The sequence below is a fragment of the Akebia trifoliata genome, chromosome 1, assembly GCF_017979445.1.
Source record: "Akebia trifoliata isolate Shusen 1 chromosome 1, ASM1797944v1, whole genome shotgun sequence".
In the NCBI taxonomy this organism is placed as follows: Eukaryota; Viridiplantae; Streptophyta; class Magnoliopsida; order Ranunculales; family Lardizabalaceae; genus Akebia; species Akebia trifoliata.
This window is the reverse complement of record NC_141375.1, coordinates 29,626,083-29,652,511: the sequence shown is the minus strand read 5'-3', so window position 1 is coordinate 29,652,511 and position 26,429 is coordinate 29,626,083. Positions and strand designations below refer to the sequence as shown.

The 26,429-nt window shown below is 34.6% G+C and overlaps 5 protein-coding genes across 5 annotated transcripts; 1 reads left to right on the top strand and 4 right to left on the bottom strand.

Moving 5' to 3' along the window:
- The first annotated feature begins 1,622 nt into the window (after positions 1–1,622).
- Positions 1,623–2,869, top strand: LOC147411584 (heterodimeric geranylgeranyl pyrophosphate synthase small subunit 2, chloroplastic-like). The gene has a single exon (XM_086450092.1). The coding sequence runs from the start codon at positions 1,730–1,732 to the stop codon at positions 2,735–2,737; it is 1,008 nt and encodes a 335-aa protein (XP_086306218.1). The 5' UTR covers positions 1,623–1,729; the 3' UTR covers positions 2,738–2,869.
- A 4,729-nt stretch (positions 2,870–7,598) lies between these two features.
- Positions 7,599–9,202, bottom strand: LOC147411583 (uncharacterized). The gene is made up of 2 exons (XM_086450087.1): positions 8,757–9,202; positions 7,599–8,650 (listed from the first exon to the last, which is right to left on the bottom strand). Exon 2 carries the CDS (start codon positions 8,407–8,409, stop codon positions 7,840–7,842), a length of 570 nt encoding a protein of 189 aa, XP_086306213.1. The 5' UTR covers positions 8,410–8,650; positions 8,757–9,202; the 3' UTR covers positions 7,599–7,839.
- A 3,069-nt stretch (positions 9,203–12,271) lies between these two features.
- On the bottom strand, positions 12,272–14,513 carry LOC147411582 (putative protein S-acyltransferase 5). Its single transcript, XM_086454165.1, has 5 exons — positions 13,930–14,513; positions 13,663–13,830; positions 13,233–13,493; positions 12,861–13,094; positions 12,272–12,705 (listed from the first exon to the last, which is right to left on the bottom strand). The coding sequence occupies exons 1-5, from the start codon at positions 14,176–14,178 to the stop codon at positions 12,538–12,540; spliced, it is 1,080 nt and encodes a 359-aa protein (XP_086310291.1). The 5' UTR covers positions 14,179–14,513; the 3' UTR covers positions 12,272–12,537.
- Positions 14,514–18,804: 4,291 nt separating this feature from the next.
- LOC147411581 (uncharacterized) lies at positions 18,805–19,197 on the bottom strand. Its single transcript, XM_086432281.1, has one exon. The coding sequence runs from the start codon at positions 19,195–19,197 to the stop codon at positions 18,805–18,807; it is 393 nt and encodes a 130-aa protein (XP_086288407.1).
- Positions 19,198–23,438: 4,241 nt separating this feature from the next.
- On the bottom strand, positions 23,439–25,200 carry LOC147411580 (ATP synthase gamma chain, chloroplastic-like). Its single transcript, XM_086450083.1, has one exon. The coding sequence runs from the start codon at positions 24,925–24,927 to the stop codon at positions 23,797–23,799; it is 1,131 nt and encodes a 376-aa protein (XP_086306209.1). The 5' UTR covers positions 24,928–25,200; the 3' UTR covers positions 23,439–23,796.
- Between the last annotated feature and the right edge of the window lie 1,229 nt (positions 25,201–26,429).

The following is a 26,429-nucleotide window of genomic DNA, read 5'->3' as shown; positions in this document are numbered from 1 at the left end:
GTCGTTGTTATTATTATGAAATTCTTTATCGAAAGGGGACTACCAACACAGTTGTTGAGAGAAAGTCATTAGGGTGTTACTGTAGAAGGGTGTAAAATAGAAATTCTTTAAAAATTCTAAGAGCATGGAACCTGAATTACACCCAAACTATTCTCCTATTGCATTTTTTTTTTCACTCGTCCTTTTTTCCCCCAATTTTTAAACAGACTACAATCATAAATTCCGAATAATGAACCCAATTACAAATCTTTGCCCTAAATTACTAACTATAAACTAAACCATCCAATCAATAAACCTTAATTAGATGTTCTGGACTAGAAATCAGTAAAATCAACTGGTGTCACTAATCTGATCCAGAAGAAATTAAAAAATAAATATCTAATTAGATAAATCTTCTTCTAGGTGATCTAATACGTTGAATCCCTCATGTATGTACCCTACAATTGACAACTAAATGATCTAACAGTTCAAGCTCCTTAAGAATGTGAAGATAAGCTAAATTAGAACCCTAACAGAAAATTTTCTGTTAATCTAACCATCAATATGCAATTTCTACAAGAATTATTCACAAAAATTGAAATCGATGAGAGAGAGAGAGAGCTCACAGAGATTGGAAAAAAAGGTTCCGATCAGAAAAATGGGTAAACGGAGGGATTGATGTCGATCTGACTTCGAATCGTCGTAGTCAATGCCGTCGATAGCAAAGGGGGTCATCAATGGCGTCGATTTTTGTCGCTGTCTTGATCGGGGTTGGGTTCAACCATGAATGTTGGGTTCATCGTCGATGGGTTTCAAATCAAATGGGTTTACCGTCGTCGTCTTCGATGGGTTTTGATGGGTTTCGCTTGAACGTCGTCGTCGTCGTCGTCAATAGATTAATCGGTGCTGTGATGGTGGTCGTCGTCGAGGAGAACAGTTGCCGCTGCTGTGAAATCGAAGGGTGAAGACGTATTCGATGAACGAGAGTGATTTTAATCGCGGACAGACGATGGAATTTCTAAATTTGTGAAAGGGTATTAAAGACATTTCACATAGCTGCGTTTTAACGCTGATGCGCGAAGCGTCTTTCATCCGCTTTTCAAAACAGCGGTAAAAATGGCTAAATTGCGTTAAAACGCACCAAACGCAATTTTTAAATGTTGTATCAAACACACAAAATAATGTAAACCGCCGCTTTTTAACGCAAACGCTGGAAAATTTGCGTTTTGAAGCGCAATCAATCGCCACCTAAGGAATTTGTTCACTTTTTAAATAAGAAATACTATTATTTTCAAATTTTATAAATTTAAAAGAAAAAAAAAAACTTTTAAACAAAATACTTAAGATAAATATTTTATGACTTTGTTATTGAGATTATTTGGCACGTTTTCACTAATATGTTCAAATTTAACTTTATCTTTCAGTTCTTATAATAGCCTATATATAACATGAATGTGATTGCTCACCCATCACAATATATAGATCACTGTCTATGCTAAAATAATATGCTTTCATTTATTAATTTATTTAATACAACTATCGATACCCAATACCCGACTCAAATGCAAATTATTTGAAGATTGAACCATAGTTTTAAAACTGAATAATTCAACTCGACATGTATGTCATTGACTTGAGTTAACTCAATGTTTTACGAGTCAATTCAAATCTACTCTCTTCCATTACTACTTGCCCTACTTGGGCCCCTTTAAAAGGCTCCCCCCCAAACCAAATACATTACCCCAGTGGAATGAAAGCTTTCGTCTCTTTCTCTCCTCTCTGTACTTCACTTCCCTCAATGGCTGCAATTTTTCTCTCTTACAACACCAAAAGCTCAATAACTTCAAGTCTCTCTAGATTCAATCTCCACCGTCCATCATCATCATCATCATCATCATATAGACCAATGAAGGTAACTATGTTTCACAACCAATCTTACTGGGCCTCCATAAATGCTGAGGTAGAGGCCCACCTTGAGCAGGCCATACCCATTCGGCCACCACTCTCAGTCTTCGAGCCCATGCACCATCTCGTCTTCGCTGCCCCACGGAGCATGGCCCCGGCCTTATGTATCGCAGCTTGTGAGGTCGTTGGAGGCGAAAGAGACGATGCCATTGCAGCTGCATCAGCACTTCATCTCATGCATGCAGCAGCTTTCACACATGAACATCTCCAACTAACAGACAGACCAAAGCCCAAGCCCACTATCCATCATAGATTCAATGCCAATATTGAGCTACTCACTGCAGATGGGATCTTTCCATTTGGCTATGAATTATTGGCTAGATCAGATGACCCAAGTGGGGAAAATTCAGAAAGGATTTTAAGGGTAGTGCTGGAGATCACACGTGCAATGGGTTCACAAGGGGTGGTTGATGGACAGTATTGGCTAATGCAATGTATGGGATCATCATATGATGATGATGGATCATGCAAGATGGGATGGATTGATCATGTATGTGAGAAGAAGGAAGGTGGGTTCTATGCATGTGGGGCTGCTTGTGGGGCCATCTTAGGTGGGGGTAGTGGTGATGAGATAGAGAGATTGAGAAGGTATGGGTTCTTTGTGGGGATGATTCATGGTATGATGTTGAATGGGGTTGGAAGAAGAGATGAGAAGGAATTGTTACAAGTTGTGGAAGGATTGAGAACTTTGGGTCTGAAGGAATTGGAAGGATTCAAAGATAGAAATGTTGAGAGTATTTCTAGCCTCATCGGTGGAAGTTTTTTGCAGTTATTAGGGTTCCAAAGTTTATGAATGAAGATTTGTGGACATGGGTATGACAGTAAACGTAATTAAAATGTGTTTTAGTGTGGGTTGAAGAATCAAGAACATGGTTTTATCGTGTAAGAAAGAGTGAAAAAGAATATATTTTATTTGCTTTTATTAGGGGTGAAAGTAGGTGACACATCTTATATTTCAAGTCATTTTCCTTCATTTATTTTGTTTTGTTTGTTTGTAAAGTTTAAAATGGATTCCAACCAAGAAGAGAGAGAAGTACTGATCACTAATACGTGTCCCTCATGGTCTAAATCCTATAGACCCCATGTGCATTTGGTGCGCATTTTTGTGAATCTACCCAACAAAATTTCAACTGATGATTCATTCCTAGCCGTTGAATCAAGCGCTTCTCATCATGGACTCGCCCATGAAGCCTATGATGATAAATAATAGAATTTTGTACTTTGAGCCTTCCGATACAACACTTTATAAAACTAAGATATCTATTTGAAATTTCTAATAATAATCCTTTCTAAGCACACATAAACATTAATTTTTGTAATTCATGCGTATACGAGCAAGTCATCCCCTAATATTATAAAGTTGAGAGTTGTTTCATCTTTCCTCAATTAATTTGCCATGTTTTGATGGGATAAACTCTAAGAGTCTGCACAATTTAATTTTATGAGAATATTTTGATTGAAAAAAAAAAAATTTACAATTTGTTTCACCAAGGAAAATATTAGAAAAAGTGTAAATTTTTTATTTTTAGGATAAGAGACAGTCGTTAGAGAATTAATAAAAATTTAAAGTGAAATAATAGAGACCAGAAGATCATTTGGATGAGAAATGAATTCTATAAAAATATATATATATATATATACCATCGTAAACCTAAAAATGGGTGATTTTTGAGAAGAAATCATTTTCCATGTGCAATTATACAAACACTCAGAAATTTATACAGTAACGGACAAGATGACATTATAGCTAGAATCCAGCCATACTGATTCCTGACTGCTAAAAAGGTGGGACATGACATGAGACACAAACTTCAACATTGGGCCCTCCCAGCTTATCTGCTGTCATAACCAGAACCAATAAAATCTGATTTTTTTTTTTTTTTTAGAGAAATAAGAACCACAGACTTATTTGGCAATTGGTGACCAGTTATTATAATTATTGAAATTTTAAAATTTAAAAAAAAAAAAAAAACCTAATTACTCAACTTAAAATGAAAGTGTTGTGTTTTTATTATTATTTTTTTACTTGAAAATTGCAATCTTTAGGTATCTCCTTTTTTTTCGTAATGGAGTTCTAAGACTGCAACAAGTGAAAAAAAATGAATAATAATTTTATTTTTATTTTTTTTCTTAAAGATAATCATTTGAATCTCCCGAGTTCTCTGTAGACTTTTGGTTCATTTTTCTTTCTAAAAATATAATTGAAGTGTTTTCACATACATGCACTTTTCAAGAAATTAATAACTCTACGCAAATATTAACTTGATTATTCTTTGTATCCCTTTATTTTACATACTTTCTTATCACTTATTCTCTTGTATTAAAATAACATGTTCTATCTGTTACAAATCTCAAAAAATGAAAATCTCTCTTAGAAAATATTATTTTTCCTTTATATGACTTAAAAAATAAAATTTTACTATCTATAAATGTTTTCATAGCTCAATTATATTCTCACTCATCTTATATCTATAACTAGGTTATTGTGTTTAAATCCTCTCTCCTTTGTTGTGGTCTAACAAGTATCACTAACATCACTACTCTATCTATCTCACAACTTCCAATTAACTATAACTAAATGTTCTTGATCAATATTATTACTTATTAGAAAATACATATGATCCATTTTTTTTTATGCTTTTGTTTTGAGCATGATAAACAATTAAATTTTATAAAAACAAAACACATAATTACAGAAATTAGTCTTGAAAACTAGTTTAGTAATATTTCTTTATTTAATAGAATCCACCTTAGATAAACATGACATGGTTAATTATTAAATTTTTTCAAAAGAATCAATATTAAGTAAGATGTCATATTCTTATAGAATAAAAATAATGTCTACGTGACACATTTTTGTAGGAATTTAAAACATATCAAACTCACAACCAAGTCACTCTTTACATTACATGCAGTCCAATGTATTTAATCTCTAATTAAAACGTGTCACGTAGGTGCCGTATGTTATTATAGGAAAAGGACATCGCTCTAGATCATGATTTTTTTCAAAATCCTGATAATCATTTTCCTTGAATTGGACAAATATTTTTCTGCCCATAGTGAAAAACAACCTTTCATAGGAAAAATACATAATCATCCACCTCAAAATAGTATTTTTTTTAAAGTAAAAATTACTTTCTTTTTCTACTTATTTTCAGTGGGTAATCATACAGATTCTAAAAAAATCAGAGGTGGTATGGACAAGATTACATGATGGGGTGGATCCGGCCGTACAGTTTCAGAAAACTGAATGGCTGTGGTGGGTCCGATTCAAAAGGAAGGAATCCAAAGGTGTGTGGTGTCGTAAAAGTCGTGAAAGCACTTTTACATGCGACACAACTTTAAAATTGGATGCACAAACTTACTTATCTGCTGTCGCCACCAAAACCACTAAAATCGATCTGATTTACTTTTTATTTTTAATTTTTTAAATTAAGACTCACAGACTACTCAAGAACCTGTTTTCCATTATCCTAACCAACTTAATAAGATTTCAAATCTTACTAAGGTTGTTGGGTTCACATAGATCGCCACGGTTGCAATCCAACACCACAACTTTTTAGATCCTATGGCGTAGATCAGATTTAAAATATATATTTTCAACTTCGTAGGACATTTTAATAATGGATGGCCAATAAATTTTAAAATTAAAATTCAACAATGATTTTTTTTTTTTCAAAAAGTTATTAAAATGAGTGTGATCAGCTTTACTAAGTTAGCAGATATTTCAACCTTACTAATGGTCCTTAGACTCAACCTGGGGCATCCAAAAACTTGATCCAGTGCTTTAGGGTTATAGGGTTATAGAGTAGAAAATTCTATGAACTTTGAAATAAAAAATATCCTCAAATAATTTTATTGCAAAGATCAACCGATCACAAATAATAAATAAATAAATAAAAGACTTGCAAGAGATTTCCCAATGATTACCAATTAATAGCAAAAAGGCAATGACCTTATTATCATTATGCAATAGTAATTTTTTTCAAATATCATCATCTCAAAAGTAATTTATAACGATAAGAAAACCTTTGTTTTTTTAATCTACATAATACATTTTCTTGTAAAGGCATCTTTAGAAGAATAATGGTTGTAGACGCTTACAACGCATCCATGAAGTCTTGGATGTTTGCATTGTCGTCAATACTATCTTTCAAGACATGGTTTTAGATAGAATTGAATAAATAATATGGTTCATTTAGTTGATTTTAATTATTGGGACATGGCTTTGACGATGAATAAAAATCTGCAAATGACTAAAATCTCAATTGTAGATATATTAAGATAATTAAGAGCAAATTTGACACAAACACTGAATTATGGACTGAGATCTGATTATTGAAAGAAAATGGCACAAAAGTCAAAAGTAATCAAGCTATCACTTTATGTCTAATAAGGGTTAGCCCAAACCTTAAAAAGTTTTGGTAAGGTTAAAAGTTATCCACTACTTTAGCTGAGTATTATAAAAGATTTTCAATTGTGTATCCCGGGAAAAATATATATAATTCGATATCTATGCCATGTCAACTGTGTATTGACTAAGTGAAGACTTTCTAATTGGAAAATCTTTATCCTTATATTATAGTTGGGAATTCATTGTCAAAATAATACAAATTCTTTGAGAAAATGACCATGAGAAAATGAATTCCACCCTTTACTTGAGCCTGAGGAAATATAAAAGTGAGGGCTAATTTTTAGCATAGTTTTAAAACTCTCAGTAGACACAACTCACAAATGCATTAAGTTACGTTCAAAATTTGATCAAGTTATTTGTCTATCCATAATATTTATGTGGAGTACAAAAGTATTTTATTTATTTTAATATTAGAATCTATTTATTAACATTTATAAATTTAATATAATTTTATTTGACTTATTTGAATTAACTTGTGAGTTGTTGACTTGACTCATTGGACAAGTCGAATTTTAAAACTATAGTTTTTAGTTATGGGAAGTGAGGAAATAACATAAAATGGTGGGAAAATCATTTCACCTTGTTCAAATAAATGATTTCTAAAAAAATATAATCATATACCTCAAAATAACAATTTCGAAGGGAGTTCATTTTTTCCACACATAATCATAAGGTAAATGTTAAGTAACATTAAAATTGACATCGTTTGGGACATTGTTGACGTGAATGAGTGTCCAGACCATAGATGGTTTTCATCGTGATACAAGTGAGAAGCATCTATGGTTCTGTGCACACCAATGTCTTAAACAATATCAATTTCAATATTACTCTAGCAAGACTTTAATCATAAAAGAACCTTCACGTTTGTTAGGAGGAGTCGAAACCTTAAAATATTTTAGAAGGAGAAATCTGTTTTTGATAAGGTTCTCTTTTACTTTATCTTTAAAATAGCTTCTTCGCAATGGGAGATACTAAGGAAGTAAAGTTTATGGGACTATAGGTACATCTGGAATCATCATTCTTTCAAATATACCCTAAGATTATAGTTGCTATTTTGATTTTTAATCTTTTCTATAAACTCTCTCTTTTTTTTAATTATTATTAAATATAATATATTTAAAAAATAAAATAAAATTTCAATTATATTCTATTTGGTATTTTTATGAACCAAAACCTAAATTTACTTCTTTTGAATGGTTCAGAGTAGTTAGACTTGAGCAATTCTTATAAGAAAACAAGGAATACAAACAAAAAGTAGATCGATTAAATTCCTTTAAAACAATTAATATGCTTCTTCCACTCAAAAGACAAAAATCTCAGAGGTTGCCAAACAAAACAACAGAGATCACACCCAAAAAAGAAACCATTGATTTCTATTTCTAGTGTTGTTCCACAAAACCCATTATATACATATATTAAAAAATAAAACCCATTTCATACATAATGATGATCTCTAATGGTGATGTGGATGATGATGGATGTTATTCTATGAACCCAGTCCTACTGAGCACAGCATCTCTAACCTTGCTTAGATCTCTCCCTTTCAGAGTCCTACCAACACCTTCAAATACAGAGAATGAAGAAATTTGACTCCTTGCAAGTTTCTTAGCAAGCCATTCATGTGGTGGGACCATATCAGTATCTTCTTCTTCATTAAATTCCTCATCATCATCAACATTAACATCATCATCATCATCATCATCATCATCATCACCCCATGAGGCCTTCTTCCTTGAAGGATTTGTATAAATCTTTGACCAGTCAGGAATGTTTACAGGTGCTGATTGCTGAAAAACCGTTGAGACATGATGGGTCGTTGAGGATTTATCAGATCTTGGAATCATTCTTGAAGCAGTAGGGAGGCGCCTTAGAGTTGAAACAGGGGAGGAATCTTTTGATTTTCTAATCTTGGAATTGGAATCTTTCCTCTCCTTCACAACAGCCCAAACATCTTCTTCATTAAATTCTTCATTTCTCATTGATCTCCAACCACCACCACCACTACTATTATTATTACTACTGTTAATGAGAGAAGTATATTTATCAGCCATTGATGATTGATTTGAACTTTAAAGACCCTCAAAAACAACTCAAAAATCACAGTTTTTTTTTATAGATGTCTCAAATGGGTGTCTCACAAAATCTATAAAATGGGTGATGGCTATCCAAGATCTACCTTTCCTTTGCTTGAACAGGTCCCAAAGATCACAGCTTTTCTCAGAGATTTCTCAAAAAGAATATCTCATACAACCCAAAATCAAATCTTTTGCCATATTTCTGAAATTTGTAACCCTGCAAAAAACAAAATCATAGAGGGAAAGAATATTAAAAATTGAGAAATTAAACAAAGTTTTCAAAATGGGTTTTACCCTACAAGATAAAAAACTACCGTTCTTACCTTGATTCAGAGAGGCTTCAGTGAAAATAAACCCAAACAACCATAATATACAAAGAAGGGTTTTGGGTCCAAATAATAAAACCCAATCCAAATATCTTTCCTGCTTTAGAAAGCCTTGGTTTTTCCAAGTTTTCTTGAAATGGGGTTTTCTTCTTGGCTGTCCCCCCTGTTAGACTGATGGGAGGAGAGATTGATTCGATCTTACTGATCTGTGTAACTTATAAAACTAACCAAATCAATACGGCATCAGTAAATCTCTCCCTCTTCTTGAAAATGGTTCTAAAATCGAGAAAAGAACAGCTAGAGAGATGCTTGGGTGGTGACGTTCATTGAAGTGGGTACTGTTGGTACTTTGGCCTCCATTAAGACGTGTGGTGGGCTTCGATTGTTTTTGTGCGTCTTTCCTCGATGCTTCATGAGTTCTGGAGAGATTATTTATTTATCAATTTAAGGGGAGGGAGAGAGAGAGAGAGAGGCTCTGTATGTGGACATTACGATGGATTAGGACAACTTACGTATGCTGTTGCGTGTCCAATATTTTCGAAACGTTTCAATAAAGAGAGCTTCTATTGACACTCCAACTTTTACTTATGAATCGCAATAATCTGACTACGCACGTGACAAACCTAATCAATGTGTGTTTTAATCTTTAATTAGGGTGTGATAAATAATTTAAGAAATTAGAGTGTAATAAGTAAATGTTGGGGGTGCCAATAACAGCTCTCAAAATTAATGAGTTGAAAATGAAATTCCTGGAAGTTATTTGATAGCCGCCCACGTGCGATGCGTGTGGTGCACTTATATTTTCTCTGGTATACATGGCATATGGACCCACCATTTTTGGGAGGAAGTCATATAGTTACTAAAACAAGAATTTGCCGACACAACAATTTGTTCGTCCTTTCTATTAATTTAAATAATAATAAAAATTTATTTTTATTTTTTGTGCTCTAGGAGAATGTGGGATGGATAATGCACACGAGCAGAAAATGAAAATGACAAATAATTACACCTTAATGAATCATTATAATAACATCAAATATAATCTATTTTTAAATAAAGATGGTCAACATAGAATCAAATTCAAGTCTTCTAAAAGTTTTGATAAATCTTGTTGTTTATAGAGCTGGATGAATTTAATTGATACAAAGTGGCAGAATGAAAGATATAAAACTTCTTTATCTGTTGTTTAAAAATCTTAATGTAATGATATTTTATTATGTTAAAATGTAAAATTATTTTAATTAAAATTATGTGTATGTTTTTTTTTTTTTTGTTAACGAGGATATCTGAACTTACATTTTGAGTAGTGGGATCCGATGAACTAGGGCTTAGACCAAAGCATATGGGTCCCTCCCTCTCCTGGGTGCGGCAACACCCACACATCGCACACTAGGTGAGTGAGGGTACGCTTTTATGAGTGGTCTCGAGGAGTCATTGCTCATTCTGGGTATCGAAAACATAGCGTATGGGCTCTCACTAATTGGATTCAAAATTGCCATTGAGCCAACCCCTTGGGAGTTATAATTATGTGTATGTTTACGTAAGATGTAAAGATAAGTTGCATGTGACATTTTCAATTTGAAAAATTAATTTATATCAACCCTTATATTATTATAGTAGTAAAAATATAATTTTACCTTCAAAAACATTATAATTAAATAATAACTGCAAGATTATGAATTTACAATAATTTAAGGTGTCTTAAATATGGGCATAACACACACATACAAACAAAAGAGAGTGAAGGAGCAATTAGGGAGATGGTTTTAAATTTGAGAAAAATGTCTGATCTTGTTCATGAACAACATTAAGATGTTGGACTCAAACAAAATGGCGATGTTTATGCAGAATTGTGAGTTATTAAAAAATAGAAGAAGAGCAAGAAAAAAAAGGGTAATTTGGTAATCCCATATTGTTTTTTTCATGAATGATATTGAAATGACTCAAACGGTCTTGAATGATTTTTTTAAACCACGATTAGGGATAACTTGTTTTGTAAATGTTAAAAGGAGTTGTGATTTGAAACTTAAAACCCCCACAGATAAAATCTTAGAACATGTAAATTTATTAAATTGAGAAATTAGTTATTGATTGTTCTACCCCAGATCTAGATATGATTTGTACTGAATCTAATAAATAAATAAAGCTTGTATTTCCATATATTCAACTCATTTTAAAATAAGAGAGTTACTATTGCCTTGTCAACTTTTACTAATGCCACACCAATTCCTATGTAAATCACCAAAGAATTGCATACTTGGTGTGGTGTTAACAAAAGTTGGTGTGGCAATAGTAACTCTATAAAATAAAAAATAAAATAGAAACTTGATTTTTCTCAAATCTAATGATCTTCAATCTCTTAGACAAAGTATAAAATTTGTTGGACTCATCTTGCTCATGAACAACACTAAGATGTTGGACTCCAACAAAATGACAATGTTTATGCAGAACCATGACCTAAAAAGGAAGAAGAAGAGCAGGAAAAAAAAGATAACTTGGTAATCCCTCCTTGTATCATTCATGAATGATATTGAGATGACTGAGACGATCTTGAATGATTTTTTAAAACCACTTAGGGATAACTTTTTTTGTAAATGTTAAAGGATTTGAGATTTGAAACTTAAAACTACCAAGGATAAATCTTAGAACATGTAAATTAATTACATTGAGAAATTAGTTATTGAGTGTTCTACTCCAGATCTAGATATGATTCGGAGTGAATCTAATTAATAAAGAAAGCTTGTATTTCCATATATTCAACTCCTTTAAAATAAGAGAGCTGCTATTGTCACGTCAACTTTTACTAATGCCACGCCAATTCTTATGTAAATCACCAAAGAATTGCATACTTGGTGTGGTGTTAGCAAAAGTTGGTGCAGCAATAGTAACTCTGTAAAATAAAAAATAAAATAAAAACTTGATTTTTGTCCAATCTAATGATCTTCAATCTCTTAGATAAAGTAAAAAAAATTTGTCTCCACGTCTTCAACTCAAGATTCTATCTCCTAAAACTTTTAAGCAAGAATAACAAGATATGACTTTTGGGGATGTTGAAGATGAGGATCTTTTGGAAAGAAAAAAATCAAGGATTTTCTAGCAACAGGTTGACGACGATATCAATAGGTTTAAAAACTAATCTGCCATAAAGTTGAAGAATTTGAAGATGATTTTTTGGGAGAAATATCAAAATTTTTTTGCTCAAGATTGAAGATGAGAGCATTTAGTTAATTTTCTATTAATATCTCATAGAAGACTGGGACAAAGAGAGCATGTCATCAATTTGAAAACAGGGTTTATAATATAGAACTAGTGACTTATGTTTAGAATGCCGAGTTAAGAGGATGAACCAACCTTCAATTTCTTCTGCTATCACTCGATTAATCTCATATCACCATTTCCTCTATAGTTCTCAATGTTTTCTCACTTGAGTAGAAATCAAAATCAAACATCTTTGAAGAAGAAATGAAAAGGAGTGGAGTCACTATAAAACGTATAATAATTATATGCACTCCAAATACCATATTCATGGTGAACATAAGAGGACCGTTTCATTAAAACAAATATACGGACTGTTAACCAACCAACTACTCAAAAAGACCGATCTATTGGAGAAGGGGAGAACTATGAATATAAGAGGGTGACGAGGCTTATCTCCAATTAAATGTTCATCGACAGCTCTTTGTAATGGAGAACCCTTTGTATTGCCACCCGCTCAATGCATTCCAACACCCCATTGTCTCATTTTCTACATTCGAAAATCCAACCTCATTGCTTTGGTCTAGAATCCCGACCTTGCGAGATACCCCCTTGGTGTTATTTCTGTTCGAAAATTGATTCTTGAATCTGGCAATCCCCCAAACAAAATCTCCTTTATATTACCTAATTTTCCTTTATCATATGGATTAAGTGAATTATTAAAACGTTGTCGAAAATTCTCATAAGCTGTCTGCACAAACCACGCCCAAAAATAAAATCCATTAGGCCAAATTGTACAAATTTTAAAATGTCATGAGGAATAACAAAATCCAGATTAGTAAGAAGAAATCAGTTTGATGAATGATATTTTTTGCCTAAATGTGTATGAGATATCGCTAGACCCACCTGGTTTAGCATAATCAGATATCCATGGAAACCGACAAGGCCACCAAGAAACCACATTGCAACAAAGCAAAATGTCGCCAATGCAAGCATTTCTGGGCAATTCCTCAGTGTCCTAAACAGTGTCATTCCAGTCTCCGACATTTTTTGATTAACTCTCCGACAAGAAAACGTTAATAAATAGATAAAGAAAATTAAGGCCGAGGATATGAACATCAAGTAAATTCGATAGTTCCGCTGCACATTTAATACACAAGAATCATAATTGAAATGCCACTTTAAAACAAATTTTGTTTAGGCCACTTTAAGTTATTAAGCATTGTATTTGCATGAAGAAACTACAGAAACAAATGTGCAACAAAAGAAAGAATATACCAGTCCAATACATTGGCCGATCCAAGGGCAGTGATGATCGAATTTCTCGACACAATTATCACAAATGGCACAATGGCTGCTCCGTGGTGGTCGGAATATCTTACAAATCTTGCAATATTTCAGCTTTACTTCAACCCCATTAATTCTCATTCTCTTGCTCCTCGGCCCATTACTGGTACCAACTTCATCTAATGATGATTGGTCGTTTCTTGGGATAATTCCTGGATCTGTTGTGCTAACCATGATCAAGTTTACAAGAACCTATACAGAAGGAGAAAAAAAAAAAACAGAAATTTCAATTCGTGCCTTTATAAATAGTCCATTAATTTTAATTAAAGTAGGCGCTTTCGAATCACAATTGTACAGTGCCCGACATACATATCCTACATTGATCTCTTTTTTTCTTAATAGATTTTGTGTTTGCACTTACAATTACAGTTAGAATCACAGTAAAAGTGACTATGAGATGGGAATGCTTTGATAAATCATCTCCAATATACATGCAAAAAGTCCAACTCGAAAGAATTATTGAGATTGTCGTCAAGAGGAACCCTCTAGGATCTGGACCACAGATGAGTCGCCCTCCAAAGAAAAAAACCTTGCATTTGATTTAAACAAAACAAAATCAACCTTATGAATTATTTTCTATATAAAAATTTTAAAAAAAAAAAAGTAAATGAAGAACAGAGAAAATTACATTTTTCCCTGGCCAAACATGGTAAATTCTGGTTCTCTCCATGCCCCCACCAAATCGTGGACATCGATTCCAATTGAACTTTCTGCTACAGGAGAAAACCCGCTGATTTTCATCATCGCTGCTTTTGTTTATCGATGAAATACCGTGATTTTCAACCATAAATTTGATCTCTGGGTTATTAGATAGGTGTAGAATTTCCTTATCTGAATATTTACTATTTCCTTCTGGTTGTTGTATATTGGAAGCCATTGAGTTTCATGAAAAATGACTTCTTTTTTCTCTGTTTTTTCAGAAATTTAAAGGAAAATGTAACCCTTAAAAATCAAATGATACTTGTAACTAACTTTTGAAACTAAAAAGTGGTAACTTCTTTTTTATAAACCGTCCCTTTAAAACTTTCTCTTGTCTGTACGTGTATGTGTGCGTGAGAGAGAGAGAGAGAGATGTATGGACAGTAATCTCGAAATCAGTCCTCTGCCATTCAAGTCCCCTGTGCAGTACAGAGGCTCAACATTTATAATTGGGACACTGTATCTGATTAGTCAATCTTTATATATAAAATATGTCATCTGTGTTTGTCTTATTAATATTTATAATTAGGAGCCAAAGTGAAATGAGGTAATGAATGTTACAATCAATTTAGGTCATAACTCAATACAATCATGATCCATTATTATACTTGTATTCTTTTTTTCTTTTTTTTTTCTGATTGAGTGCGATATATCTCAAAAGTGTGATCAAAAACTGTTTATATGATTAAGATTGGAAGCTTGAAACTGAAGAAAATATGGGTATTATAATGTGGTGGCAAATAGGAGTCTTTAGAGTTAAAATAAATTTAAATTTAATTAAAGCATTAACAAGCCGCTGTAGAGTTGTTTCACTATAAACTCAATTTATAGTGAAACAACTCCCCGTGCCCGTGGATGTAAGCACGTTTGTTGAATCACATAAATCTTGTGTTGTTTCTTTTTTCCATACTCTTTCTATTATTTTAAAACTCGATTTCACGTCTCGTCTCGTCCAGACCCGATATCAGGTTGTCTCAGATAAGTTTTCCGATACATTCAAGACGTCTCGTTCAATAAATAAAAAAATATAGAACGTAAGTCCTAAATCTCGATCAAAAAAGTGACTTTGTGAGTTGGTCTTGTTCAACTCCAATACCGAGTTAACTCAGGTGATATGTCTCGGTCTCAGACGAGTTTTAAAACCATGCCTCCTAGCCAATGTTCCCTCTGTTATGACCATCATCAACATTACCTTAACCTTTGCGGAGCTAGACAGATCAACTTGCATTGCTCACATTTGAGGATATTAGAACCCAGGATCCACGAGGAATACTAACTCATATGGAGTGTAACTTATTTCAAGGAAAAATTCGTCCATCTTTTAGTTCTTTGAAAGGCATTTAAGATTTAGATCTTTTCCGAAGTCTCATTAAGATCATAACAACTTGCTCAAGTATGGATTGGTTGCATCCAAGTATAGATGATCAGATACCATGGAGAAATTTAAGCCTCCTGAGGATTCTTCCAAGTCATCAGCCATTGAATTAAGTTGTCTTCTGTGAAGGAAATATGTAGTGCAACATAGTAACAGAAAACAGCATTTTTTTGAAAAAAAAACATGTTTAAATCAAGACTTGCATCCCTGACTATTAAAACGGTAAAAAAACACGACCTTTTCATTCGTTCTCCGACTTTGTGACTACTACTTAAGACCAGCAAGACCCTGTAGTGATTGGATGAACAAGTGCCCGTGTATAATGATGCTGACTGTCCAATCAATCTCTTCACCAAACTATGCCATTCCCATTTAAGTAATGGAGACAAGCCCATTAACGCCATGCATTTGTTCCATGAGTAGCCAATGGAGATCAAGAAACAGCACAATATGAGAGATCATGAGATCTTATTTTATAACAAAACAAGTCTTTTTATTTGCAAGGAAGCCAAATGGAAGGACACACTAAGGTATGTTAACGGGCACCATACTCACAACAATTGCAAAGCATATGCAGGAAAGAACTAATGCCACTGAGAGAAGCAGAATCCCATCCACAGTCTTCTCTCTCTCTCTCTCTCCTCTAGCATTCCTTCCCACGTTCTCTCATTTTCTCTCTCTGAGTCTCTATGCACTATCCCTAGTAAACTCTAGGAGAAAACTGGGAATCAATGATCTTATTTGGCATGCAACGGGTAATTTCATTTATTGGTAATGCTATAGGTAAAGTTGATGTGGCGATTGAAGTTCTCAGAACTAAACATAGTGATTGATTCTGCATCTGCATTGGAATGTCTCCGTCACCATTGCAAAATACTGATTGCTCGCTATGATTTGCAATACACCGATCATTCAGCGTGATTTGTTCACTGTGATTAAAAACCTAAAAATGTTCTGCTTGATGATGATGTTATTGTTCATGTGGGTGAGTTTGGGTTGGCCAAGTCCTTTAAAAGGGTCCAACAATGTCATTCATTTTCCTTTTTTAAGCTTTTACTTACCTACTTTGTGAAATTGTTTATAAGCATCTATTATATATCTTACTTCCCTGTGGTCGTACTAAAGAATGAGATGCATATGAAACAAGAGAATGAGCTATGCCTCCTAAGTGTCTAGCACACATAATAAGGATTACATCACTGACATAAGATTTGTAACTCACATTTCTACATGTATTCCCTGATATGTAATAAGTTCTAAGGGCATTTCTAGACATTGATCATAGGACTTTTCCAAGATGCTTTCCAATTTTCCATAGGTTTCCATTGATTTCAAGGACGCTTTTCATTTCGGTTCCTAAGTGCTTCACACTCATTTCTGGTAAACTGTCGTACCTGGTTTTCAATTACATGTCCCTGAGAATGTCTATCCTCGTGGAAAAATGTGTTTCATTGTCACTACGATCCAAAGCTCGCTTTTGCTGTGCAGAGAGTGAACACACACTGTTCTGAAATCCCCGAACCAAACCACAAAATAGTGACTCAAAATGTCTCATCCAATCAAACTATCCGCAACTTGAGTGAAATCTAACATCTTCAATAACTGCAAGATAATAATACAAGATCCAGTCCAAGTCATTCAATGCCCTATAACAAACAAACCACAATTCGACACCATCAATCCAAGTAATTATTGAGTTACCCAAATTAGACACCTTAATTGGTTCAGTTTTGGTAAAACCCATAACGAGACCTCAAACAGGTGTATATTGTACAATAATGGAAATTCAATAATTACCACAATCAAGAGGTAATTTCATGTTTGCTCGCTTTGAGAAGAAGTTAACACCAACAATGGATAAAGCCCGAGTTTGGACTCATCTAAATTCAAATAACATACATCACTTCACCTAATAATCTTAACTGAAGACTCAGTCTACTACAGCCTTAAAACCCATCAGCACTTGTGGACTGTGACACTACATTACATCCAAATTCTGCACATTAGAATACAAATGAAGGCGGGGAATTAAGATGCAACTAAAACAGGTGCATGATGTCTATCTTTCTTTCAGCTTGCTATTAAAACAAATTCCTAAAACAGAGTTCAACTTTTATAGATGAAGGACCCAACCATACCAACAAATCATCATGTGAGTTTGAGTTTAATACGTGGAGACATTTAAGACTTTACATAATAAGCTACTCAAACATGATCAATTAGCTACCAATGATGAACATAGGAAACCAAACTGAGAAAAAGAAGTCTACCCGCGAACTAGCTTGATCAATTGTACACTAGTACAATACTTTCGCAAGTCCCAAAGAAAGGACCAGATATAATTTTAAAAAGTTGAAGAGCTCAACTTAACTACAGCGATAGGTCTTTAACAGCTAATGTAATTTGATAGTGTCAAAAAAAAAAAAAAGCAATCTTGGCAAAGCAGATTTGATAGCCCCAGCACGTAAATATAGATCGATCAAGAAGCACCTATAACTCAACTCCAAGGGATTGGCCTAGTGGAAAGCAGAGCCTTGATAAGCTCCTCAGGAAGGGTAGGTCAAGTGTTTGAAACCCCACAAAGCAATGAATTCCTTGAGGCTACCCTCCAGGGTCTGCTTGACCCTGGACTCAACCAGTTGCACGTAGGACTTTCCAAGGGGGCCAGTGCATGTAACCGTGGGATTAGTCTCACCCAAAGGCTGGGAATCCCCACGATAAGCAAAAAAAAAAAAAAAAAAAAGAACTAACTGGAACTGTGCATGAGTCTTTGAAATTGTAGCAATGATTGGATAAAAAAAAGGAAACATTTTGAGGAAAAATATGACAAAATTGAAACCACCAATATCAGAAATCACAATTAGATTATCAAATGCTTGGTCATCTCAGCAAGGTAAAACATCAGTAGTAGTAAAGTTCTTATAGTTGAGTAAATTATTATAATTGAAACATGGGACTTGACATTGAACTATAATTGCAAATCTCTAATTAAACCATTGAAATATAAGCTTCATCCAACCATGTATATCCCAAAATGTTCAAATATTGTTCAAAATATCGGAATGTAATAGTTGTTGGTATATCCCAAAATGTTTGAAGATTGTTCAACCTTTAGGGAATATATTAGCCAAAACAGTGTCATTTTCTCGACGATCCAAACATTCCTCCAATATGAAATTTTAACCCTAGCAAAGAAAACAACCCACTCCAAAAAACCTAATATGAATAATTCAATTATTGAGGAAAAAAACAAATTCATATAAAACTATGGATTCTAAACCATTGAAATCTTATACCAGCTCAATCTACAACTTTTTTTCGCACATAACCCATAAAAATAAAAATAAAAACAAGAAAGATTGGCCACAATTGGTAGAAACCGATCTACACGAAAAAAATGTAACCATTTCACAGATTCGACACATTTATTCAATGAGCAACAACAAGATCAGAACTCAATACATCCATGACTGAATCGGACGATTCAGACACGGGACTCGAAGGATTCGAACTCAGGAAGAAAATGGACTTAGAGGCAACAAGTTTCTTCCTTTGTGGGAATCGAGGGCCGTAAATCCTCCCAGCAAAACTAGGGAATCCATCTACCATAGCGATCTGGGTCTGGCTGTTAGTCCCAGTTGTGGGCGATGTTGATGAAGCCACTCGGTACAGAGAGATCTGAGTCTGCATTTTGGGTTTTTGAGATCTCGCACTGATCCTCGAGTCTCTGAGTTGGGCGAGTGCCCCTGGTCTTAGGTATCTGTAAAACCCTTCTTCTCTCTTAGGCGAAGATCTGCAGAGACGTCGAACTCTCCGATTCATGGCTACAGAGCTTACGAGTTGAGCGAGTCAGAGAGGAATCGCAATCGAGAGAGAGAGTAGATGGGGTTTTAAGGAGGATGGGAGAGGCGGGAAAGAAATGGGAGGGAACGAAGAAATGAGAGAGAGAGAGAGAGAGAGAGAGAGAGTTGATTTTGTTTTAAAAAGGGTGAGGCGGGATTTTAGAGCATAATTGGACACGTGTCATTTTCTACGGTTATCAGAAAGTAAGTTATGTGTCGCTAAAAACAATGGCACATGTGACATGACAGTTGTATGGATGCAGATTGGGTTTTGAAATATATGTAGGGGTAGTTTAGTCATTCTGTCTAAAAAAATTAGGGTTTTATGATTTTAGCCGGTGATATGTGGCATAAGATGTGGAGTTGTCGTACAGATATTTCTTAGGCTATTTTTGGAAACTTATTAAAATTAAGATTTTATTAAATCTAATGAAGATATGCTAATTATGAGGAAGCAAATTACCTTTTTCTACCGACCTCATGGTTGACTTCTGTGGAAAATGATTTTGCTTCTAAAATAAAAAATTTCTGTGAAATGGAATTTCAGATAATATGGTTACTAATTTTAATTTCTTAGAATTCAAATTCCCAAAAGCAAAACATATTCACAAATTCCTTGCAATCATATAGACTCACATTAAAATTTCATTAGTGGACCATTAAAATGTTTTCGATCCCACAAATCCTTGACCATATTCTATGAAGCCTTGCAATTAGATCGAACATGAATTCTCTTCACTAAAAATTATTAAAATGATAAATGGATACGTAGGACAAGTATATATTTTTTTATATTATATAATTGCTAAATTTTATAAATAAATCATATCATTTTATTTAAATAAAATATTTAATATTGATACCGATATTAAGATCTTGATGAGAACTTTCCAATCATACTATTTTACTCAAAACCAATTCGTGGATTATAAGTTCTAGCATTATGAAAAATTTAAACAACAAAGATGGTTTTAAGGGGCAGAAAAAGAGTCATGTGCGGGAGTGATGCGATGAAAAGCATTTATGGTTCCTATCCACTCTCACGTCATGAAGTGCAATATGAGGCTCCAGCTTGAGGTTGCATTATTATAAATTTAAGCAAATAAAAGGGTGATTATGAAAGTATTTATAATAAATTACAAAACCGATATAAATTGTAGTTTGTCATCTACATGGGTATTTTTTGAGAAAAAACGTACATTTTTCTCTTTTATTTTATTTATTTTATTTATTTATTTATTTATTTTTATTTTTTTATATCTATCAGGCAAACGTTCTTAGTGTCCTATAATTAGTAGGAGAAGGTGGATTTTGAATCCATGTTGTGGTATTAACACTCACAAATTTTAAGTTTTTTACCAACTTAGCAAGCTGGCATTTTTTAAATATGATTCATATTGATGATAAATAAAGTATAATAATTATCAAAAAGAGAATGATAAAAATATATATATATATAATAGATATGGCGACGAGGAAGAAATTACAAATGGAAATTTGAAAAACATGTGATAAGGGTGGCAGTATTGAGTTCATTTATAAACAATTGAATTAGTGAAATTCCATTTTTTTTTCTTGTCCTATCTCACGGTATCCATTCACTTGAAACTCATCTACTTCCATTTCCAAGTGCTCTAGTCCCAAGGATATTTTTGAAGCACTCTCGTGCTTCCGCTCTGGGTAACTATAGGAGCACATAGGACAGGATCCGCAACAGATTGGAGTCCACCATCTGATTTGCCAGCCAGGATTTTCTTGTAGTGGGGTAAACTGTAGTCAATGGTACAATTGAAGAGTTTGAAAATAAATGGTTTGGGAGGAGAAATTGAAAGTTTTTTTTTGTTAGAAGTTGAAGAAAATAATATTTAGGCCATTTCCAATTAGTCTATGCAAAAAGGCCCAAGTCGAGAGGCAATGTCATCTTCAAAAAATTGAAAAGGTGTGGTTGTGGATGTGGATGTGGGTGAGGGAGGGGGGGAGGAGGGGAAGGATTCAAGGGAGATGATCACAACCATCTGATTGTTGGCCATTTTCCTTTTAATTGGAATCTTAAACTCGAAAAGAAATGGGTGAATGTGGACGGTTGAAGTAATTAAGAATTTGTTCTTACACCCTGTAGAGTGTCTGCAAATAATAGGAAGCAATGCCAAATAAACCGGCACTCACTCTCCAAGCTTCCAAATTAAACACAAGTGTGCGTGAGAGTTCTTTTGAGAGTGTGTGAGTGCCTGAGTGAGTTGGGGTGACTCCTAGGACACGTCGGTAAGGCTGACTTGAGCAAAGCTAGATCGTGGGATGAATGGGGTTGTAATTGTAAGCTGGCAAGAGACAATTTCAGGAACTAATGGTAAAAGCAGTTTGATGAATTCAGTCGGCACCCAAACGTTGTGAATGAGCCATGGACCATGCTTGCTTGGAGTCAGGACGCTAATGCAGAAGAAAAGTTGATAAACATTTAAGAAAATAGGGAATTGGTGGCAAGGTTGATCTTCTTTACCTCAACTGAATTTGATTTATCATATTCAAAACGAGGCATAATCTTTGGAATCCTCACTTGAAGTGAAGACCAAGACAAAAACAAACCCACAAAACCATTGGGACCGAATAAAACCTTATCTATTTATAACAAGCAGTACAGAAGAACATAACTGATTCAGTACAATATAGATGACACTTCACCAAAAACCACAAGAATGTACAAGGCAGAATTAGCATGAAGAGAAATAATTAGATTTTACCACTTACCCATGTCATGCTTGGGGAAGGCTACGTTGAGTTCTTTGGCTGAAAACATTGATAGATTCAATGTAGATTGTTTACAAACAATGCTTGGGGAAGTTGCTTAGAGGAACTCCGTAGGCAAACCATATCATACTAGCACAAATCCTTCATTTAAAGTACAACTCTAGCTTTCTAATCTCACGATTCAAGATTTTTTCGGTCACAAAACATTGATAAGTTCAATGTAGATTGTTTCCAACATGGTGATTCTGAAAGGAAGGTGCTTAGACGAATTCTGCAGGTAAACCATATCTTACTCGCACAAATCCTCTATATAGAATACAACTATAAGTTTCCAATCTCACAATTCACGACTTTTCACAAAATGACCAGTTATATTCGGCATTACTGCTCTGGGAAGCTACCAATAGGAAAAAAGATAACCTGTTTTTGCCCAATCACAGAACAGGCCACTGCGGAAACAAACTGATGAGCATAACCGCGCTATATACGAACTAAAAAGATTATCCATTTTACCTTCCCCTCACAGTTCAGTCAGCACATGGGACAAATCTAGCATGATACCTGATATCTAAAATGCACATGTCTTTGGTTAGTTTACACATTTGTTGAAAGTGAGGGCGTACCAATAGTGTACAAGAAACCATGTATGGATCGACATGTGATAGTCCTTTTTATCTTTTGCATTCCATGGTTCAATTCCAGGTTGAGCACCCACTATAGAATTGTTTCACTACAAGTATTTCCAAAATGATAGGAAACAAATAATTTGACAAGAAATTTTTATGTGCTTCATCTCCCTTCCATGTAGGATTATCAATTGGGGCTGACAAAATAGGTTTAGTGCATGTCCAAAGATCAAAATTAAAGTAAAGAAAACATTGAATCAACTATGTGTTCATATGTGCACATGCACACAATTTAAGATAATGGCACAAAATAAGTTTGAGAAGGTATTCTGGAGTGGTATGCATGAACTCGGTGTTGTGATTTCAAAGGTTATTTGTTTGAGCTAACTATAGCGTATACTGTCCACTTCCCTGGCTGCACTGCCTTATTATAAACATATTTGTTACCTGACAAACTATGAAAGAAAGCTGTCTAGAAAAAGTCCTTGTCTTCAAGATCCACATAAATCGAAAATGAATCCCAAGGGGTTGGCCTAGTGGCAAGCCGAGTCTTGGTAAGCTCCTCACGAAGGGTAGGCCAAGTGTTCAAAATCCACGAAGCAATGAATTCCTTGGGACCACCCTCCAGGGTCCGGTTGACCCTCGACTCAACCTGTTGCACGTAGGACTTTCCAAGGGGGTCGTGCATGGACCGTGGGATTAGTCTCACCCAAAGGGTAAGGATACCCACAATAAGCCAAAAAAAAAAAAACATACATCGAAAATGTCTCCATTGAGTGTCGTTTCGTGTGAGAAACCAATTTAGTCTACAAAATGCCATCACACATTATCTGATGAAATTTATTTTCTCGGAGCCAAAGGAACAAGTATAATTGTAGAAAACACAAAACCTCATCGTAACTTGGATGAAATAATCATGGAAAACAACTTTGAATCCCCAATGGACCTAAATTATTCATATTCAATTATTCAACAGATTAACTGACCGGATACACAAAGAACTCCCAAATGATACAAGCCTTATATATGTAGAAGAAAGGGCTGACAGATGGAAAATCTCTGCTCCAAATCCCCATTACTATTCTAATTATAAGGGGCACTAGACCGCAGCCCGTACATTACAGTGAAGCTGTCTATTTTAATTTCTAAACAACAATTCTCAAAGCAACCATATTTAAAATTAGTACAAAATACCCAACACCATTAAACTATAAAAGAGCCTCAGCACCGGCAACAATCTCCAAAATCTCACCCGTGATTTTCGCTTGGCGCTCTCTATGGAACTTCCTAGACAGAGTCTTCTTCAGCTCATTGGCATTATCAGTTGCATTGCTCATCGCACTCATCCTCGCTGCGAGCTCACTCGCAAGTGATTCCTGCAACGCCCTCAATATCTGACTGTTCAAATAGAGAGGCAATAAAGCATCAAGAATCTGTACTGGGTCTTGTTCAAATTGCATAATAGGCGAAAACTCCACTGTCTTCGTCACCACTTTGTCCCTCTCCACAGTCAATTTCCCTTCCTTTGTAGTCAAACGAAACAACTCATCCTCCGCAGCATCCACACACTTACCATTAACATCACAAACCTCTCCTTTTGGTGACAATGGAAGCAAAGTGTGAATCACGGGATTGGACTTAACCAATGAAACAAATTTAGTGTACAAGAGCTCAACCTTATCAACCTCTTCACTTATAAAGAGTGAGAACACATCGTCGGCAATAGCTTGAGCATCTTTAGTGGTGGGAAGGTTCCCACCTTCGAGAAACTTATCAACGGGTATATAAGGCCGACGGAGGAAATACGAATTACCCTTTTTTCCTACACTTATAATTGTATAATTCAAACCAAGATCCTTCAATTCTGCAATTCGAGATTCGGCTTTCTTGATAACTGTATTGTTGAATCCACCACAGAGACCTCGATCTCCGGTTACAACGACAAGTGCTACTTTCTTTACAGGACGAACATTGGTTAAGGGCACATCGATGTCTTCGGTCTGAAGTTGTTCATTGATGCTGTAGAGAACCTCAACGAGAGTCTCGGAGAAGGGTCGGCCATTGAGGACGGCTTCTTGGGCTCTTCGGACCTTAGCAGCTGAAACAAGCTTCATTGCCTCAGTAAATTTTTGGGTATTTTTTACGGAATCGATACGCTCTCGAAGCTCGCGGAGACCACAGTGGATTGGGTTGAGAGAGAAGGAGCGAGATGGGTTAGTCGTGTTTAAATTATGTGAAGGGAGACGTAATGGGTTGAGGCTAGAGTTGAAGGAAAGTGAAGAGATGTTTGAGAAATAAGGTTTGGAGGATACCCATACTGTTAGATTGGAGCAAGACATAGCTTTGATGGAGGGCTTGGGCTCTACAGAGATCAGCAGAGAAAAGAAGAGAAAAATGAGTCTTTTTAGGGCTACTTTTCTGGTTTGGAGAGTGGAGGGAAAAGAGAGGTGAGATTTGGATTAGGTTTGGGTTTGGGGATTAGGATTTTGAACGTTATAGATTGAGCAGGGGCTTTGATCAGAGATGATAGAGGGTTTTTGAGGTCGCTTCATTTTATCATCTCTGCAGTCAAGAAGATCAAAGAGGGGATCTGCAATGCAGCTGTCGTCTCTTTGTTTAATGCTTAACGACTGGATTGCTCTCTACTTGTATATGAGAACTGATATTAGCACCCCAACTTTTACTTATTACACTCCAACTAAAATTTAAAAAAAAATGTTGAATCTCCCAATCGTGCCGGAATTCCAATTTTAGTACATTATTCATTTTAATTCTCAAAACATGCACGTGGTATACTATTCGTTTTTACACATCTACAAACTCGTAACATATGAATTTGAAGATGCGTAAAAGTGAACAGTATTCCGCATGCATGTTTTTAAAATAAAATGAACACCACCAAAACCATAATTAAAACAAAATCCGCACATGCTTTCATAAATATCTCTAAAAAAAAGTAAGTCAATGATTGAAATAAGTAAAAGTTGGGGTGCCAATAAAAAATTTCTTTCCCTTCTTTTTTTCTTTTAGGATTTCTATTTGTAAACATCTATTGAAATTGTTTGTGTGTGTTATGATGCTTTTGTAATGTTTAAATAATAACTTGAACCACACTTTTGTAATGTTTAAATGGTGTGTTCTAATTTTCGATTAGGGTGTCATAAATAATTTTTTAAAAAATGGGGTGTGATAGGTAAAAGTCGAGGTACCAATACCAACTCTCTACTATATTGAGTTAATTTTTGTCTCCTTTGTTGAATACAGTGAAATTCCAAATCCGATATACTATTCATTTTAATTCGTCAATTTCTTATCGTATCATAATCAAAAGTTTTGCAAAAGTTGCACACATTTTGGAAAATATCTCTACTATATTTAGGTAATTTAAAATTTTGAGAGTTTATTTATTTATTTATTTTTTATATTAAGTGAAGTCAAATATGTTGCCGTGGTCGCTTGGAGGTGGATGATCATTCTATTTTTTAAGTCCTTTTTCCAATTATTCCCAATAAACTCTTGGATTAAGGCTTTTTTTTATGCTCGTGGATTAGAGAGTGATGGAGGAAGAAATCCAAGTTGTATGCTATTGGATTGTCATGATAGCTGCATTCTTCTTCTTCTTCTTTTAATTTTCCTTTGTTACAGAGTCTCTAATTTGTATTTATGTCATTTCTTAATTTGTTTTGTATAATTTAATTAATTAGAGCTTTATAGAAGGAAGTTTGTGTGGTAATATAAACTCTCAAACATTATTTCCCTGTAATTGTTCGAGGGTGACAAAAGGATCACTTATCTGTATGGGCCTTCATGTTGAAAAACAGGGAGCCACGTGGATGTAAAA

Excerpts from the sequence above, each read along its gene's own strand:
- LOC147411583 (XM_086450087.1), bottom strand. The coding sequence starts at position 8,409 with ATGGCTGATAAATATACTTCTCTCATTAACAGTAGTAATAATAATAGT.
- LOC147411581 (XM_086432281.1), bottom strand. The coding sequence starts at position 19,197 with ATGAATCGGAGAGTTCGACGTCTCTGCAGATCTTCGCCTAAGAGAGAA.
- LOC147411582 (XM_086454165.1), bottom strand. The coding sequence starts at position 14,178 with ATGGCTTCCAATATACAACAACCAGAAGGAAATAGTAAATATTCAGAT. Across the intron at positions 13,494-13,662 it reads CTGTGATTCTAACTGTAATT|GTTCTTGTAAACTTGATCAT; the intron begins GTAAGTGCAAAC and ends CCTTCTGTATAG. Across the intron at positions 13,095-13,232 it reads TCGGCCAATGTATTGGACTG|CGGAACTATCGAATTTACTT; the intron begins GTATATTCTTTC and ends TTAAATGTGCAG.
- LOC147411580 (XM_086450083.1), bottom strand. The coding sequence starts at position 24,927 with ATGTCTTGCTCCAATCTAACAGTATGGGTATCCTCCAAACCTTATTTC.
- LOC147411584 (XM_086450092.1), top strand. The coding sequence starts at position 1,730 with ATGAAAGCTTTCGTCTCTTTCTCTCCTCTCTGTACTTCACTTCCCTCA.